This window comes from Anas platyrhynchos, chromosome 11 (assembly GCF_047663525.1).
Source record: "Anas platyrhynchos isolate ZD024472 breed Pekin duck chromosome 11, IASCAAS_PekinDuck_T2T, whole genome shotgun sequence".
In the NCBI taxonomy this organism is placed as follows: domain Eukaryota; kingdom Metazoa; phylum Chordata; class Aves; order Anseriformes; family Anatidae; genus Anas; species Anas platyrhynchos.
In genome coordinates, this window is record NC_092597.1 from 17,980,906 (window position 1) to 18,000,134 (window position 19,229).

Sequence of the window (19,229 nt, forward strand, 5' to 3'; positions counted from 1 at the left end):
TTCACTCCCTGACCACAGCTTGCCAGGTACTTAGCAATGAGGAGGTACAACTAAACAGAAAGGAGGACAATTGGTCACTGTGACAGCTCAGCAGCTCATCTCCTTTTCTTAGAGGAGCACTTCTTAATTGCCTTATAGATAGCAGACAAGACAGAGCAGGCAGACAAGAACATTGCACACAGGCAATGCTTGTGTAAAACTCCACTACCAAACTCCAGTTTCTTACCTTACAGCAAGTCTCTACCTCAGCAGCCATGAGTCCCTCTTACTGGCCTTTAAGGACAAAAAGTGCTCCACAAACTACCGTACCATCCACAACTTCAGCAGGATTCTGAAATCTGCAATCAACTAATTTATCAGGTGTGCAGCAGCAAACCCAACTACCTCCAGGCCAACCCACTTTACCCTGTATCAGGAGGTGCTCTAGAGCCTGTAAGTGGTGAAAAACAATAACCTGTGCAGTAAGACACATAACTAATTGGGCAACATTGTGACCAGCTGGAAGAAACCCCTTCCTGACCTCTGCTTTACCTTGAGGCATAAGCATTAGCTCTTCACCCCTTCTAAGCATATTGCTTATAACAATATTCAGTCTGCAGTCAATCTGACCCTAAAATTATGTCCTCCCTCACAGAGCCTCTCTCTGTCATATTGAGAACAAATTTAACTCAATTCGAATGCTTCCCTGGCTAATTTATACAGTACCACACTGACCTTTTAGCGTATGCCCCACAGTACCATATGTGACTGGAATTTATAGCCAGAGAGGGGAAATGTGCAGCTCACTGAAACACATTTGTTGTGTTGTTGGTGTTTTGTTTTTTTCTTTTTTTTTTTTTTCTTTCCTTCATGCCGTGATTTGAAGTTGATAAGAGAAGCCTAGTAGCCGTTCAATGCTCATTCACCATTTCAGGGAGTAAAAGCTGTCTGGAGGCTCTGATGGGCTATATTTCAATACCTCTACCAGATACACAGATTGACCATTGGAAGCACGGCATCTGCAGGTGTTTCTGAAGCCTTTCCCCCTAAGGGAGAGATGATGAATTATTTTTTCCCCCTTTTATGAAGGTGAGAATTTGGACAACCTATTACTGTGATAGAAGCTTGTAACTCCACTGCAGCAAGGCTAGGACACTGGGGTGTTGTGAGACAGGTGTGTTCCAAACAGCTGTCTATAAATTTCTGAAGCAATATAAGAAATAAGCATGAACTCCCCCAAACCTTTTCCAGTTTCATTCAGTATTTTCAATGCCTTATATCAAAAATCCAAGTTGTACCATGCACCTGCAAGAAGGCACCTCGGAGGCATTTAAAAACAAATCACTAATGAAAATAATTATGACAAACAGTTATGTACTGATTTAGATTTTCAAGATGTTTAATTCATTAACATTTCAGAAAAGGCTCTGATACACTGGAAGAATGGGGCATAGACAGTGCTGAGAGCTACTGATATTCTAGCCCAAGTCTGTACCAACCAAGAAGACATTGCTAACTCATATTCCAGAAAATGCTGCTGTTAATCATGATATTTATTCTCTGGAAAGGATGTGGAAAGGATATGCAAAGGTTACAAGTCTCTGAGGATAAAGATGAGACTTATAATTCAAAAAAAAAGAAGGGCAATAGAACAAAAATTAAAGAAAGGGAAGAAAGCTGCATAGCACAATCTACTAAGAAGGGAACTTAGAACAGATCTCCAAATTTCAGAATGAAGGCTCTTTTTAAAAATATTAATAATAATAATAAAAAACATGACACACACCACCACTGTGAAAAACTACACATGAATGAAGAAGATCCATAGCAGCACAAATTATCTCACTTCAGATGGCTGTCCCACTAGCATGCACAAAGGGTGGGAGAGGAAAGAGATATTACACTATTTGCTTTCTCCTTTTGCAAAATAACATTGCTAGTTGCTTATGCTCCAAGGCAGATTTTTCATGATCTTCAATTCAGTGTTTTCTGTGCTCTGCTTGCTGTCTTGACCATTGGATTCAATATGTTAATAGGCATTTTGCCAAACTCACAGAAGGCTGACCATGGCATCAGCGCTGTGCTAGCTCAGTGAGTCCCACCGAATGCTGGAGGTCAAAGAACAACTGATTCATTATGAAAAACACTGGCCTCAGTCCGCAGACAGCCCCAAATCTATCTCACAAATTTCATGTTCCACTCAACCAGCTTCCACCTTTACGGCTGCAGACTGAATATTCAAAGAGGAACACAATTTTGCAGAAATTTGTCTGTAAATAGCACACCATTCAGGGCATTGCAATGGGCTGCCACGTTGTTATGACTGGGATATCAGAAAAGAAAAAGAAGGGGAAAAAAAAAAGAAGGAAAAGATGTTTCAAATTGAAAGAAAATCTTGAAAAATTTAGAGCACACACTGCCAGTGTTACATATCTAGAGAGCTTTACTTTGGCTTTAGATGCCTGACAAACTACCTATTCAAGCAGAAAAAGTTCATATTCACAATTCTGTAACTATTTAGCATTGCAGAATACATGACATCTTTATTCATCCATTCTTTACTGCATTAAAACAGAATCACAGTTTTCATTACAGCTGACTTCTTGTCACCAAAAACAAAGTGTTTGGTACAAAGCAAGAGAGAAACCAGCACCTCCACAAATTAGGAATAAATCTTCAACTCAAGGGGATACGCAGATAAAAAAAAAAAAAAAAAAAAAAAAATCACTATTGCAGACGCAAGAATCAAGCAAAAATATTTTGTTTCCCCTCCACAGTTTGCTATAATCTTCTCATTCAATTTCTATACACAATAAAATCTGTTCATTTTTAAATATAATCACAATTAAGGAATAGAAATAGAAAAGAAGGAGATGAAATAAAAAAAGCAGAAAATATTCCATAAATGGAATACTTTAAGGAAGTGTAATGCTCGTGGACTTCTCTGCATAAAATTGCAATTTGGATCACGTTAAGTACCTAAGTAGGCAGAAAGACAATCTGATACAATATCTTCTGTTCAGATTCAATGGAAATGCCATTTAATAGAAGGCCTCTACTTCAGAAGCTGAGGCTTTCTTAAAGTATTTGTTTCTTCCCTGAGACTTTCACCAGTAGTAGCAATGGTGCTTTCTGTTGTATGACACTTACAATGTAGAAATGCAATTATCATCATAGAATGGTTTGGGTTGAAAGGGACCTTAAAGATCATCTAGTTTCAACCCCCTTGTCATGAGTATGGTCAACTACAACTAGAGGAATATTCCACTATTATAAAAGCATATTCATCCTCTCCACAGAAACCACTAAGCATCCAGACAGAAATATTGGAAACTGAATTGCTCTATGAATAGTTGGCAAACAGGTGTGACCTAAGGGCTCGGCAGCATTGGTTATGCCGTGTGTATGTGTGTTGGAGAAAGTACAGACTGCAATGCCATTAAGAGAACAACAGATGTGCTTGCCATTGTGAACTGTTTCCAACAAGCACAATGCCAGGTTAGCACTTCAGCTGAATTGCTACAGGCAGTTCTTCTGACTGCTTGAAAGATCATTACTAATCAAAGCAGGTCATTCTGCCTCCCTACTTCAGCACTGTTAGATGAGAGCTTCCTTTAAAGAGTGCATTTTCCTTTTGGGTGGGCTAACTCCAATAAGGCATTGATCTAATTTGATCCCCATTTCATTAGGAGATGTGTCATCTCCAGCTTTAAAAAAGTTATTCAAGAGAATAGAGCATGAGTCTTTCATAATTAACATGCAACACTGGTTGCTGCCATGCAGGGAGTAGGCACAGTTATTATAACTTGAAGTCAATAATTCATAAACTATAATGCATTATTAATCAATTATCGAGGCCTGAATTACATTTAATGAGATTAAGCTGATTGGAGCACTAAGCTATTTGAATCATATTGATTTAATCAATGTGCTTAATTAAACTGTGTACATTTTCTACATGATCATTATTTCCCAGTATCCTGCACAAGTGGCCTTTGCAATTCACATCCTTTGCTGTTCTTTGTTCAGGAATTGTTCTCTGCTGCAAATTACATTTAAAGGTAAAGGGGCTTGTTTCTTTTTGAGAAAAGATCAAAGCTGCAAAGCAACCATGTAACTAGCTAATACAAGCCTACCAAGAAATGTTAGAATATTTCTCCCAGCAACCATGTCTTTCGACTCCTTATGCTTAAGAGGAGACCAAGTAAACACACCTCATTAGCCTCACTTTATCCCTCATTCTAGTTCTAGGAGCAACTGGAGATTTGAACGGCAGAAGCATCCTTCCATTCCTTATTCCAAAAATGTTACTCTTTCCATCTTCAGAAACACTCTCAGGCAGAAAATGTGTCCCAACTCTCATAAAGATTACATTTTGGTAAAGGAGGTGTCATTGTCTCTTTATAATAATACCCATAATGGTTTCCCCAGCCTTGCATAAAGAGGACATGTGATGACTGAAAAGCAACTCAAAGCGACAGCAGTTACAGATGTAAATCTATTTGCCAGTGTCATATTTTGTTTAATTTTCCTCACCACTGCTGCTAGTTAGCTAGGACATTCAGCTCCGTAACACTGCACAAACTGCTGTAAGGACGCTCATCAGGTGCATAGGGGAAATACTTGTAACACACTGCATAATCAGTATTATTAATGGGAGTCACAACAGTACAGCCAGCCATGAAGAGCTTTCCAATTACTTCCTTTATACCTTATACCTTTATTCCTTATACCATAACCCAGGACTGCCCCATTCCACTTTGCAGAAGTGACAAAGTCCCTGTATTCTCAATGGATGCAGGACTAACCCCCACGGCAATATAAGATGTTCATGCCTTTGAGCTGAGAATGCAGTAATGATGGTGGTCATCAGCCAGGAGCATGCTGCTGTACAACCATAGAACGACCAAAATCTTCAGTCCTTAAGGAATTTCTTTCTCACTGTTTCAGTTATTCCCTTGTATTAGGCACCACTCCAGCTTGTGCTACAATTACACCACTTCAGTTATATCTTCCCCTTCCCCTTCTCAACCTAAAGAAGGGTGTTAACACACCCACACCATGTCACTGCACAGCCAAGGAAACACCCACTGAGGAACATGCACACAGCAAGCTCAGAACAGTAGTGCAGTGTGAACAGGCCTTCTCCGATCACTCCTTTTGCATTTGGTGATTTCATTTCAGTCACTCTTAACATTGACAATGTACTGGTGTGCTCTTTCTTTACAGAATAGAGTTTCATCATCACCCACGCATGACTAGCTAGATGTTTTACCTACGCTTTGAAGAGTCAATCTGTCCATTTACTCTGCCATTCATAATAGTATCCTATGGTCTGTAAGGGCTTGTCAGCTTGCAGATCACCTTCATTGTCCTTCACAGTCTTATCGGCTCCTGCTTAGTGCAGTAAAAGAACCAGTTTTCAGCTTTGCTTTCCTAATCGTTTAATTGGGCTCAGAAGCTCAGGGTTGTGGATTACTGAAAATGCCACTGTACCCACTTTATTTCTGATTTGCCTTCATATTTATACTGACTACTTCAGGTTATTAGTTCTCTTCCAGTCATAATTAAGCATCACTTGTCACTGAATGAATAGAAAGAGGTAAAGAATCATTCCATCATCGCTATGGGTATCTTGTAGGCATGAAGTTAAGCCTTCATATTTTAAACATTTTAATGCCTCAGTTGTACAATGCTATGCACACAGATCAGCTGTTCCAGCTACAGAAAATCTTTCATTAAAGTGCAGTTCTTTTCTAAAAGGGAGTCAATGTGCATTACCATGTTCATCATCTCCTGGAGACTACTGACTGAGTTCATTTAATCTGCCTAGAAATTATACATTTGTTCTACCTGCCAAGCTGGTAAACTCTGCTTTTGGTGTGAAAGATGAACTGGATTCTGACAGATTCTTGTACAAGATTCTAGTCACAAACCAGTCTTCGCTATGACAAGCACACTATTTTATTTTATGCTAGGCCAAGCATACCTCATTGCTAAAAAAAAATGGCACCTGTGCAAGACACATAAGAAACCATGATAAGATTAGGCACTAACTGAACATTTGCAATTGTCTGTATTCATTAAAAAATGGAGCATGTAAGTCAAGAACCAGGAATAATAGAGGTCTTTCAGGAGTAAGAGAGATCTTTCTGTTGAACATAGGTTAACTGCAGTGGCAAACTCTGTCTGCCAGAGAGGTTTGGTAGAACACAGACACATAATGCACATTTGAATACATAACACTGTGAATTAAGGGTTTATTAAGTACACACATTATGTTAACACTGTCTTCATGGGACTATATAGGGTAAGCCCAAGAAAATCAGAGCTCTACAAGCTCCAATAAACTTCATTAAACAGACTTAGCACCAATATTTGAAGCTTTGTCATTCTTGCTGCTTCTGCATTTAAGAACACTCCTGAAAGATGTTGAGAATTGCTTTCTTGGAAAGTCCCTCTCATCAGACAATGTCTAAGTCTAGATCTGACACAGTCACAAGCAAAGTCGCCAAAGAGTAAATGCCTACCCAGCCATTCTTTCCACTCTCCACTTCTCTCATTTTCAAAAGGTTTACAAGTTGTGATTCAACATCCAAGGCAGGCACGGTGTACTAGCTCACCACACTCACAGGAGCTTGCAGAATGCTGTTTTAGTTTTATGTTTTAAATAATTCTGAGAAGAGCTACAGTCTTCTGAAGAAAAGTTCTGTACATAATATGGAAGGCCAAATTTGCAGAGTGTAACTCTGTGAGAATGAAAAAGAAGGAGGAAGGAGGAATATGGAAAACACAGATAACAACAAACTGATTAAGTTTGAAGAGAAGTTGTTGTGCTGTTTGTATCTGAGATGTTGTACGACAGTGATACAAAACAAAGGGAGTCAAAGAGTACCTGGCTTATTTCTTTCTCTCCTCATATCAGTTTCAGAATTGATCATTTAATAAAAATAATTCAGTACACCACCATCACATAAACAGGAGATAGAGAGGAATGAGAAAGGAGCCTACGTGGATATCAAAGCCTCACATAAACTACGCATAATGAAGAAAAACAGCAGCCCATTTTTCTTCCCTTTAGTATGCGGTGAATGTGCAGCTCCTGTCAGCGTGCACGGCTTGTGCTTCCTATTAACAAGGTGCACATTAATAAATTTAACTCAGACAAATTTAACCATCCTAGAGCCACATTAATCAAAAGCCTGACAAGACCAATCTGAAAGAGTAGAGCGAGGAAAATAAAGCACAGCTGACACAGAAGATGCCATGCCCTCATCATCCCTGGGTCGCTCCCACTCTATCAGCACCTCCAGTAGTGCAATAACTCCTCCTCACTGAGCTCCTATCAGGAGTATCACGGTCTCCTCCCAGCACTCCTCACCCAATGCCTCTTCATCAGTGATGTTTCCCACTCCTCACGCATCTATACTAGAGAAGGATTTAGAGTATTAAAAGTACAATCACGAGCAATGGCTATGAAGCCCTGAAGAGCTTTGTATTTTACCTGCACCACTGGTATTATTGAAAAGAACCTCTCAAGGCGCAGATTAACAAATGTACAAAGCAGAAATAACAAATTTGATAGGAGAGTAAAACGGCTATAGCTCATGAGAACTATGAATTGTACAGAACTCTGGAAACAGAAGGAAAGAACAAGGGCTATCAATTTTTATTCATCACCCGTGTGCCAAGTTTCCCAGTGCTGGAGCTCCACATCACTTCTCAAGCTGAAATGCATATGCATAGACACTGTACAAAGCAGTGAGAGTTACTACTGAGAAAGTCTCCATCCTTTGATTCCCGCATAGTTGTTGCTTTTGAGTTATGTTTTCAGCCTGGAAAATATTGACAAACAGGCCCCTCCATCAGCCAACCCAATTCATAGAGAGAAGGGCATGTCGTACAAGATGAGGAAGCTAAGAAGCAACTGTTGATCAAAGCCACAAAAAGCAGCACAAATTAAGCTAAATGCGTCCCCCAAAGCCATAATTATCCAAGCTGCTTATACGAAATAAGTATATATATAATTATTCACATTTGCCTGGAGGCATCCCCACAGCATAAAACACATGGTGCGCTTGCTGTTCTTCCACTTGATAAAACAACAAATATTTTCATCACCTAAGAGTATTGGTGTTTACATTTATAGTTTTGGAAACTTAAGAGAAAATGTGTTGCCTTTCCTTGACACTGTCTCTCCCCCAAACAATTTTTATTTCAGTTCAGGCAAGTGGGTTTGTACACATTCTGCTTTGATTGAGTTCAACTGGTTCATAGAGAGATTTAGGAAGTCAATCTCATTTCCTTGCAAAGCTCCAGCAGAAGAGTTTACTGGCACATAATTTCATGGAATTTCAGTCAGAACTATGAGTTCCTACTGAATTCATGTAAGATCACAAACCAGGAGGTATTTCTCTCTTAAAAATAAAGAGGACTTGAGCCACATAACTAGAATTTGAACACAAATGGTGAATATTACAATATCCTGAGGTATTCAGAATAAGTACCTGTCCAAAATGTTCACAAATCCTTCATGAATCTTCCAGTAAATCTGTACTGAATGAATATCCAAGCCTACACTGCACTGGGATTGTGCAAACCTTGCCTTTCCAGACAGGTTAGTGACTTCTGAAAGCCTGCCAGACACTATTTCAACACTGAAAGATGCGTTCTCAGGGGATAGAGTGCCCCAGAAAAAGGTAATGCCTCCTGTCACATATATTTCATAATACTCCCTAAAAGCAGTGCGACTTTGGGGGGGTATGATTGCACTGGTCAATATGGTGTTGTCATTTCCTAACAACCCTCATTTCAGTATGTCTGTACTTCTCAACTGTCACAAATACAAGTCCTGCATGCACAGAGGACAATCATTCTCCCCAGTGTACCACGCCTGGTACAATAATTTTTCAGATCAAGGTATCCAATGTAAGATGATATACAGTCTGGCACATTATTACCATATGCAGTTACAGTTCCCTCTGGTGGCTGACACCAAAGGTGGAAACATCCTTAGCTATTCTTGCTTTACCTCCATTGGTGCAGGCTGGTGATTTTCTTCCAGAGTTTTTAACTTGATCATCATGTCTGCCTATCTGTAGATGTTGGCATGTTGTTGGGTTGGTCATAAAGCAAGGCCATTGCTTTCTGTTTTGGAAAATTGAAGTTTTGTTTTTGTTTGGTTGTTTTTTTTTTTTTGTTGTTGTTGTTTCTTTGTTTGTTTATTTGTTTGTTTAATTATTTTTTAAGTTTCCTATGTCAGAAAAGCAAGAATTTGCAGTCCTATCAAAACCAAACGTGCTTAATCCAGTGGTCAGCACATTCATGTATCATGTGACTGACCCACTCCAAGTCCTTACTTTGATAAATCCAACCATTACCTTACCCTTTACTTTGCACCCTCATTGGAAAAGCATATTTACTTGGACAAAAAAATTGTTCACTTCATGCCTCTCTTGCATGGCTCCAACCCCTAATTCCAATTTACTTTCAGTTGCCCTATTGAGACTGTCTGCCATGAGGTTTGAAAATTTCTGTCAACAGCTAACATCTAACCAGCTGACCATCTGCAGTATGCCAAAGACTTCTTTACATAACCACCCTCTACCACCACAACTCCCACCCACTGGTTTTCTGTTCTGTAGCATTATTATCATGGAACAAAAGTGCTTAAGGGCAGGAATTTTCTCTTCCTGTTAAGCATGGACAGCACCCACCACAGCCAAACTCCCTATTTGAGTGCTGTATGTGATATTGTAATGTAAATACTACTAATAATAGCAGTGCCAATGATCCAATTTTCTCTGACACTGCCTCCAGTTCCCACCATTAAGGCCGTTTATGTGCAAGCATCTTATGAATTCCCATGTAGGCTGTAGTTGGCAATTTTTTGCCATTTTGCTTTAAAATTTCAACCTAGGAAACTATATTCATGTTCAGAAACATGCTAATTCTAATGTAAATGCTCCCTGAATGAAAACTTACCAACAATTATAAAGATGTCTGAGCTCAGGATGATTATACTGTAATGTCAGCATAACTGCAGCCACTGTGCTCTAACCTAAACCCGGGAAGACGGCAATAACTTCTCCCAAACTCTATTACGTGAGCTTCCTTTTAGTTTATAAATTTGGAATGGACATTGTGCGGAGTCTGACTTCCCACGTATCCCTGAAAAGAGAATTCTGTGATAAGAAATGTTGTTCATATCACAGAATCTCTTTGGATATACCTAGCCTAATCTCTCTGTGAGATAATATATATTTGCATAACAAGCTAAGAGATTTAAGGCAATCTAAATTTCCACACTCCCTAGATGTTCTCCACCTGTGTTACAGATATGCAAAGAGCAGAAAAAAAAAATATGTTTTTGCCTTGCTTCAGACTCAGGAAAAAAGTTTCCCTTCTATGTCAACCTACATATAGGTAGTCTGACATTTAGACACGAAAGACAAAGCTAATCCAATGTGATGCTGAACAGAATCTTCTTGTCACTTGCTGTTGATTACAGAAACTTATATAGCTTAACATTGTTAATCAAGGCCACTGGAGGTCTAAATCTTCGACTTTCACAATGAAAAATAACTATCTCTAGATATAACATGGCAGCTATTATAATTACCACATCATCAGCTAAGACTGACAAAATGCAAGAAGCCATAGTATGTCCAGATGGAGCTACCAGGCATGTTGGAGGATCTGGAATTTGACCAGGACACTTTAATTACTACATACATCTGGGAAAGAATGATCTTGTATTTTTTCTTTGGCAAGTTTGAAACTTTAAAATAAATAAATCTTTTCAATTTGGAATGGCAACAACAACAACAAAAAAAAATTCAAATTTCTTTTTGAATTGGTTACTCGAGAAGTTTCTTGACATTGGAGATATTTGATACTGAACTTTCTGTTTCAGATTATTAAAGAAAAATTGAAGTAAAGAATGATGTTAGGTATTCTCCCTCCTCCGTATAAATTTGTCATTTAAAAGAAGTGTTGTAATTTGCTATTCTTGATATATATATTTCTTTTTTTCACAATGAGAAAAGCAAGAAAATCAACATATCCACAAAACAGGTTGTCAGTGCCACTCCTTACATGACCACACGTCACCAGTAACTTTTTAAATGCTTCATTTGGCTACTTACGGAACTGTTCCAAGTCATCGCTTTTTTTAGACTCTGGCATGGCAGTGATTGTGAGCAATGGGCATGGATTTCCTCCTAGCGTCTGGCAGAGCGTCTGCTTCCTCCAGTAAACCTTCTTGGGGTTCCTATTTTGTTCCAGAATGTCAAGATGAGCCTACGAAAGAAGCAAGAAAACAGATTTATGAGTTCATGATTTATAAAAACTGATTTTATTCCACTGTCTCTATGTGATTATTGGTATTAATTTCATCTCTTGCTAATTTACCAGCTCCTCTCGTATGCTAGTTAGCAGTATCTCCTTTTACATACCTTCAGTAAGCATAAGCCATTCAGAACACAGCCCAGTTCACTGAAGCTGCACAGGTCTATTACTCGTGTATCATTTTACCTGAACTGTTCCTAGGTTTTTTCTTTATTAGCAAAAATGGGTTTCTATGTGTACATGAAGTCCATAAAAGAACTGCATACTCCTTACATTTTCTTAGGGACCATGTAACATGAGAAAAATTGTCTTTCTTTCAGTATTTATAGAACTGACTGGTTAGCTGTCAAGCACATGTCAGTGAGACTCAGGAACAAGTCCAGACCAGAGGCAGTCAAAAAATTTACATCAAAACAGTTTTGTACAGCCACTATTGGGGAAAGTGAGTAAGAGCATCTTTCCAAAAAGTTACTTAAAAAGTCGTCCATCCCCCACCCCCCAAAGTTTATGGTTGTCAGTTTTAAATAATTCTTACAAAAAAAAAACCTTCTTGAGAAATTTGAGAAAAAGAATTGGCAGCCTAAAAAAAAAAAAAATCTTTTAAATCTTTTTGGAACTAGTTTTAATCGCCTCATTAGACACATAGCCGCTCACCACCCACACACCAGATGATGTGCAGTTCTCAGTGGCTCTCTCTCCCTGTTTACGTTGCAATTGCAAGTGGCAATAATACGGTAAGTAATCTCATTGCAGTGTCGCTAACTGTTGTGGAGCAGCAGTTGCCTCTAGACTGGAAGAAACAGGTACATTGCAGTATGCACGCTCATCCTAAAATAATCTTAACTAAAATGCGTCAGTTCACATAATAGCCTTTACATGGTAATTTTTTTTATGTTTAGAAGTCAGGGGTAAATTTCAGCCAATGTTTAAGAAACAAACTATTTCTATTCCCAAAACCTTGAACTTTACCATCTTGCAGACTGCTTTTCCCAGAGTTTTTGAAAGAAAACACAGAACTGAAATTTAGACTCATCTGTGTCATAAAATAATTAACGTACTGCTCTATAAAGTAAATTCAATTATTAGACCCATTTAAAGATCTCACATAGATACAGAGAACTCAATATTCATCTTTTACTTATGCTTCTGGTACCCAGTGAAACTTAATTGGGTATAGCTGCCATAGAGTTTTCAGCTAGATATCTAAACAATTAACACTATGATGAAAAAATTGATAAATTACTGTTCATAAAATAAATATAATTACTAATGGACAAAAAGTAATGAACTGCAGAGTGCATCCAGTTCAAATAGGATTCCGCAATATGTATTTCCTGTAAACATGCCTGTAACAATTAAATATATATGATATTTAAAAACATTTCCAAATTACTAACTTCGTATCCAAGTTTATCTTCTTCCCCAAAGCATTATGTATTTAATTGAGCCCTTGGGTACCTAATCACTTTTAATTTATTACTGATATGTAAAACCAACATATTCACCAGTGGACAAATGCTTTAAAATAAGATCTACTGGTGCACAAACCTGATTTAGCTTATTCACTGTGGAAATTAAAGTAACATGGAAATGTGCAAATTGCATCACTCAAGACATTTTAAATTAGTCCAAGCAAATAAGCCATTTAGAAATATTAGAGGCAACAATTTTGCTTTGGATAAAGAGCTGGACAGAACAATCTATCAATCTTTTCCACTTATAATTCCCATTTACAAAATTTTATGGTCCTTACTGAGCTTGAGTTCATTTAAACTTTTCCTGGGGCAAAAATTTCCTTGAACTTCAATAAGCATTTTATTTGAAGAGGCAGTGAAATACTTCAAGACCTGGTCCTGCAAGTCTAGGAATAACATCTTTTTCATCTCTATTCAATTCATTCCAGAGTAGGTGAGATATTCAGGGATTCCCAGAGCATACAAATTCTCCAAGTCCCCTGCTTTTGTGCCAGCAGAAGGTAGAAATCAATAACAGTAAAATAGTGATGAGGCACTGCATCTCCATAATAAAGTATGGTGGTGAATAAGTCTACCCAATTCTTCAGTACTACAATTGTAATTGTAAAACCCTGCAGACTGCAGTATATATGTGTCTTTAAGGCTATAGGTCAAAACCCACAACTAGGGCATGTTCTCCTTCTCATTGATTCAGAGGAATAGCTGGTGCCCGTAAGCCTGATGAGAAGTGAGCTGGCAGGCATAGCTTGGACTGTGAAGGCCTGATTGGCCTTCTCCCAGCTATTGAAAGCAGTTTCTTTGAACATCCATAATGGGATGTAAAGCAGTTGACAAGAGACTGTTTTTTGAGAGGGAATTAATCTAATCCAAGCTATGCTGGCAGCATACAAAGCTGCATGGCTACTAAGTGAGAGAGGACAGTCTCCTTTGAAAGCCTGTGTATGCTTTCATATCTGATAATGGCAAACTGGTATCATTGTAAAAATTAGAATAAGCCCATATTTCACCAACCCACACTGTCACTAGATGTCCAGAACTAAAAAAAAAAAAAAAATTTATTTTTTGCCACGGGTGGAACTGATCTCCAGGAACCTTATGTCTTCATTTTCTGCAATATCTTTCTCAACTTTAACAGCGAGAAAGCCACAAAGCAACCTCCAAAGCCATTCATTTCCCCTCTTTTATTCTACCTTCCTTTTAGACCTTGGGCTCTCCCAGATCAATCTGAGAAAATGCATTTGATGCATTTCCCAGAATATTCTTCTACCATCCACTCCCAGCCAGAAAAGGCTGGAGAAAACAAATTCTTCCCCAGGAAATAAGCTCAGTAAAACTAAATAATACAATTTATGCCTTGGATTCATATTCTTTTAGTTTTCAAATTGACAGCACTGGTTTGGGATGTCACAAATGCCTCCTGACACTCCAACTGGCACAGATGAAACAGCTGACAAAGAATATTTGAAGAAGGCCCAGCACTGTGCTATTGCTCTACTTGCACGTGTAGCTCTGAAAGCTGAGCTGCTATCTTCTGGTAGAAGCTGGAGTGGGCATCCTTCACTTCTTACATGCCATTAGCTATGGATATCTGCTTCTCTCAGGAGGATACTGCAAGTCCAAGCAAGTAGAGACATCTTTGTCTTGCATTTTAGGACATTTTATGACTGTTATGTTTGCACTTCAGCTTATCCCATACAGAAATTATTTTCTCCTAAAACATTCTGGGCTCCAGAGCTGACAGAGGCTACAGCTACAAGTAAGGCATTGAGAGCATCATGATAGTTAAAAAGCTGCTTGTGAGAACAGACCTCTATGCTATCACAAAGACTTCTCATGTCTAAGCAGCTCCAATCTGTCAGGCTTATTAACTTATCTAGACAGACATATCAGCATTACCATCATTGTGGAGTAGGTGTAGGGATAATGGTAGGCCAGGTAGCAGACATCATCTTTGTGAGGGAACTTAATGCTGAAAGTGAGTGTGTAGTAATATTTTCCTCTCATGCCTCCTCCTGCAGCTGTGCTGCAGCGGTAGTGGTTTCTGGAGAAAGAGAAAGAGGAGAAAGTGGACAGTTATCACTCCCAGATGCACATTTGGAGTAGCCGTAAAAGAACTAAGCATTCAGAAAACTGTCCACCCCGAATGAGTTTTCACCTCATACTGAAGATGGGCTCTAAACTCATCCCATCATTGGATGAAGCCTGGGAAGGCCACATGTAAATACAGCAACTCAAATGCCAGCAATGAACAGGTACAAAATATAACAGTGCTAAACAACATCCTGTAACATAGCAATGCACCAGCAGGCTGTATGAAAATGAGGAAGGCTAGAGAAACCGTGGTCCTATTAGACATAGAAATACAATAAGCATCCTGATTTTAAGTACCACTGTGCAAATTCAAATTCAAGGCTCTCCTGGGATTTACTCAGTCCACAAAGGCCAGCAGGCAGATAAGTGACAAAACGGCATGTAGCAGTACTGGCACAGCCAGCCCCAGATAGTCATGCTGCTCCTGGATGGGAGCTCTCTCATGGAAACCTAACAGTTTGTCTCATTTTGTGAAGGTGAAAATAAGAAGCTAACTAATGCTAGTTCATACAGTGCAGTCCAGACATTTAAATTAATGCATTCAGCTAACATTGCTGTATTGCTTTCAACATCCAGGTTATCTTGCTCTGAGCTGTATGTACCTATTCACATCCCCAAACAATGCCACATGAAAATATTCTGTGAAAGTCTGGAGATTTAGAAAATACAAATATCCTAGTAAAATGTGAAACCAGTCATTCAGTTCAACCACAAGACAACAAGGGACATGCCAGGAAAAAAACACAGCATATGCATAAAAGTCTTTAAAATGTCATCAAAGCCTCTGTCTTGACTAGGAAGAGCAGGAGATTGGATTTGTATGGAGACTGCACACAGAGAAGTGAGCTCACACAGACTTGCAAATTAAGAACTAACAAAAAATCCTCTTTTGGATCTCTTCTTTTCAAATGCTTTAGTCCTTCCCTGTCAGGGAACAAGAAGGCCAGTTTCTCCCCAAGAGAAAGTGAGCTGAGCTTTGCATCAAAGCCAGCAATGCAAGGGCCTCATGAGCCAGGGTTCCCTCATGGTACCTGGGCAGGTTATGCCCAGAGATGGCAGACAGGTTCAGCCGCTAGTCCAGATCATCAGACGAGTTTGGGATGATGAGGCAGGTCTGAAGTAGAGGCAGAAGATCAGTCTGTGGGTAAGGGTCCAGATCACTATGGTTCTTACCAAAGCATAGATGTAGCAGCAACTGAGTGAGAGCCTTTCTACAACATAGCTCAGGCAGGGACTGAATGGACAGCACAGAGCTCAGATAGAGCTCCTGGGCCCATGGGCAAAGGGTTTGGGCAGTGGAGGACACAGGTGCACCTGGTCAGGGCCACCAAGGCCTATCTCTACACTCAGGCACTTGACACTCCCTTCATTAAAACTACAAAATTTTAAAAGGAAGCTTCTCGGTCCGTTCCCAATCTACTCTTGCAGGAGATTTATTCTGATAAAGTTTTCTTTCAGCAGAGATGAAGAGACAATTCATGCACTTTAGGGAGAAGCTTCACAGCAAATTGCATCCATAAGTACATTTCAAACAATATTTTTCCCACATTGCACCAATTATGTGGTTGTGGAACCTTCTGATTCTGAAGGACTGTGAGGTTTCTTTGACAAATGTTATCATCAACGTTGCATTAAAATGCAAAATAGAGGCGGCAACCAAAAGATGCAATTTCAGCTCCTGGAATTTACAATACTAGTTTATTTTGCTGCTGTTCATTCTCATTCAAAGGGGTGGAGAGAAAAAGATAATTATTCTTGTCAAATTCTCCAAAATAATCATCTCTTCTTCATAAGGAAGACACAATACAATGCTGCTGTTTTTTCACCTGAAGTTAACATTAGGAACTTGTGGGGGTGAATGACATTGAGTGGATCAATAGACAGACAGTACAGGAACACTGAGTCACAGTGGCAAACTGAAAAGCCTATGATTTTATCCTCCTAACCCACATGATTTGAACCCTTCCCCCCAATATTCATCTTGCAAATAAACCACCTTAATATTGGACAAAGGGTCAGATAAAAAATGCAATGAATCCAATATATATAGAAACATCTACCTAGCTATTATATTTCAGTGGATCCAGGATGTGAAAGTGTTTGGTGGTTTTTTTTGGTGGTGGTGGTTTGTTGTTAAGGTCAGGACAATACCATTTGATTTAGTTCTTGTTAGTTTTGTCAGTAAAGGATAATTAAGAACCATTTCTTGTACAATGGGAAAGGACTCATCTCCCTGGAGTCTATTATATTCAGTGTCACTTGGAAAATTAGGTAACATTACTTATGAAATAGTTTCATAAAGTGCTGAGATCTTCTGAGTTCTTCCATCTAAATTTATATTTGTAGTCAGAGATGTTAGGAGAAGCAGGACTTTGCAGAAAGATACTGCCTACATATCTTCCATGCACATTTGGGAAAGTATTCCTGCCTGTCCCTAATGGTCCAGTAAAGGCTTCTCCCTGTATAAAATGGACACTTAAACCAGAAGCTTTGCACCACCACACACCTCTGACCTTGATACTAACCCGGCAGTCCATGCTGCTCACTCCTGACAAATCTCAGATCTCATGATCCTGAGTGTATGGATGCATAGCTCTCAAACCTCGATGCTTAGCATCACATTTCATTCTTGTTTTGTGCACCTCTGCAGTTCCAGAAAGCTACCCACTCAGAACAGATATTTCTAGATTTTTTAATCACTTCTTGACACCTACTTCAATCTACAGCAAACTGCTTGGTAGTAACAGGAAGGTTACAAGTGGTTTTGTAAGGCTTCAGCATTCTTCACTCATACATTAAAAAGAAAAAATACCTGTGTGTAAGCAATATAAATGATCATGTGTTCATCCTGCATATAATCTGGTCTCCTCACAATCCATCATAAAATGCAGCAGCTCTGAATCTTTCTAAAGGAAACTTTAAAAACAGCATTTTTTTTCCTTGCCTCCCTCTCTCCTTCCACTGCTGACACCCCAAGATGGCTCTATTGCCTCCTTGTTACTCCACCAGACTGCTACTTTTTCTTCAACGCCCCTTTTTCAACACTACCATAGCAGCAGGAAACACAAATTAGCAAGCCAGGAAGAGGTTATTATTTCGGGCTTTGCTGGTGTTGCAGCCCACCTAGCATTGTAACATTGGCATGAGATTTATCTCAGTAGGTGAGCATCAGTGCTATCCTCCACCCACATGTCCTGACCTATCCTTGTCTACTTTTAGGGGAGCTGAGGTTGCCTTTCCCTGTGCATTTCTAGAGCACCCTGCAGGATGAGGACCTAATCCTGACCACGACTCTTGAGCATCACTGACAGATGATACAATTTTCCCAATGAACTGAAACACCATTCAGCAGGATCTTATTTTCTGACTGGAAAGTATAAATGTAGTATTTTCACTTTTCTTCTGTTTGGTCCTGAGAGAAGGAAACAAAAAATAGACCATAGCAACATTAGGTCCTCACTACCTTATTTGTTGTCTCTTTCCAAAAATGTTCCCAAAGTCTCACACGCTTTCCAGAAGCTAATATACTTGTTATTAGAAAGGAAATAAGAGACCAAAGAGTTTTTCTTTTTCCTTTTTTTTTTTTTTTTTTTTTTAAATCAGCATGCAAGCTGTACCTACTGTGCCTTTCAGTCACATCATAATCGTTAAATCATTTTGCTTACTGCTCTCCTTAAGAAATAATGTACAGGTAGTATATTTCTAATACAGCTGTGATGGAAAGTTAATTAATAATAATACTTATCATTTACTCCATACAGTAATTTTTTGAGTTTAAAAGACCTCTGCAAGCATTATCTAATTAAAATTTGCCTCCCATTTATCTGTTTCAATTCTCTGGGTAGCAGATAAGTGACTCTAATTATCCACCTTTTATAGACGGGGAAACTGAGACACATACAGGTGAAGCTACTTGGCAGGTCAGTAAAGGAGCTGGATGTTAACTCAGGAATTCAAAAGCACCAAGCAATACAAGAACAACATGTCTTGCTAATCTTGTCCCTTTACTTTCTATTTGCAATAATTAGAATAGTAAATAGCACTGGTAAGCGATGGAAAACAGCATGGTATCAATGTAGAAGAAAATATCTATAGCCCAGATTTCCAAACCACCTGAAAGAGACTAATTTGAAAATAACTGTTCATCACTTTACCACTGATGCATTCCCTTTGTCCAAAATCCATGTACCGTCTGGAATCTGGTGTCCTCATTTTACAACAGGACCTGATCTTCTTACATCTAAGTGTGCTACCTTCAGTATGCTTCAATAACGCCTTTGTTTACACCGTAAAATAATAGTATTTTAAGAATTTATTGGTCATACATAAATTCAG

General features: G+C 38.9%; 1 protein-coding gene across 6 annotated transcripts in view; it reads right to left on the reverse strand.

Annotated features, from left to right (window-relative positions):
* The window catches only part of AGBL1 (AGBL carboxypeptidase 1), a 447,272-nt gene that overhangs the window by 340,921 nt on the left and 87,122 nt on the right, over positions 1-19,229 (reverse strand). For all 6 annotated transcript variants that reach the window (XR_011811890.1, XM_072043264.1, XM_038185147.2 and 3 more), the window contains 2 exons: positions 14,700-14,844; positions 11,127-11,280 (listed from right to left, as the gene is read on the reverse strand). Coding sequence is in view for 5 of the 6 variants with exons in the window: in XM_072043264.1 (XP_071899365.1) it covers positions 11,127-11,280; positions 14,700-14,844 (299 nt within the window). In the remaining variant the exon portion in view is untranslated. The remainder of the gene's footprint in view (positions 1-11,126; positions 11,281-14,699; positions 14,845-19,229) is intronic.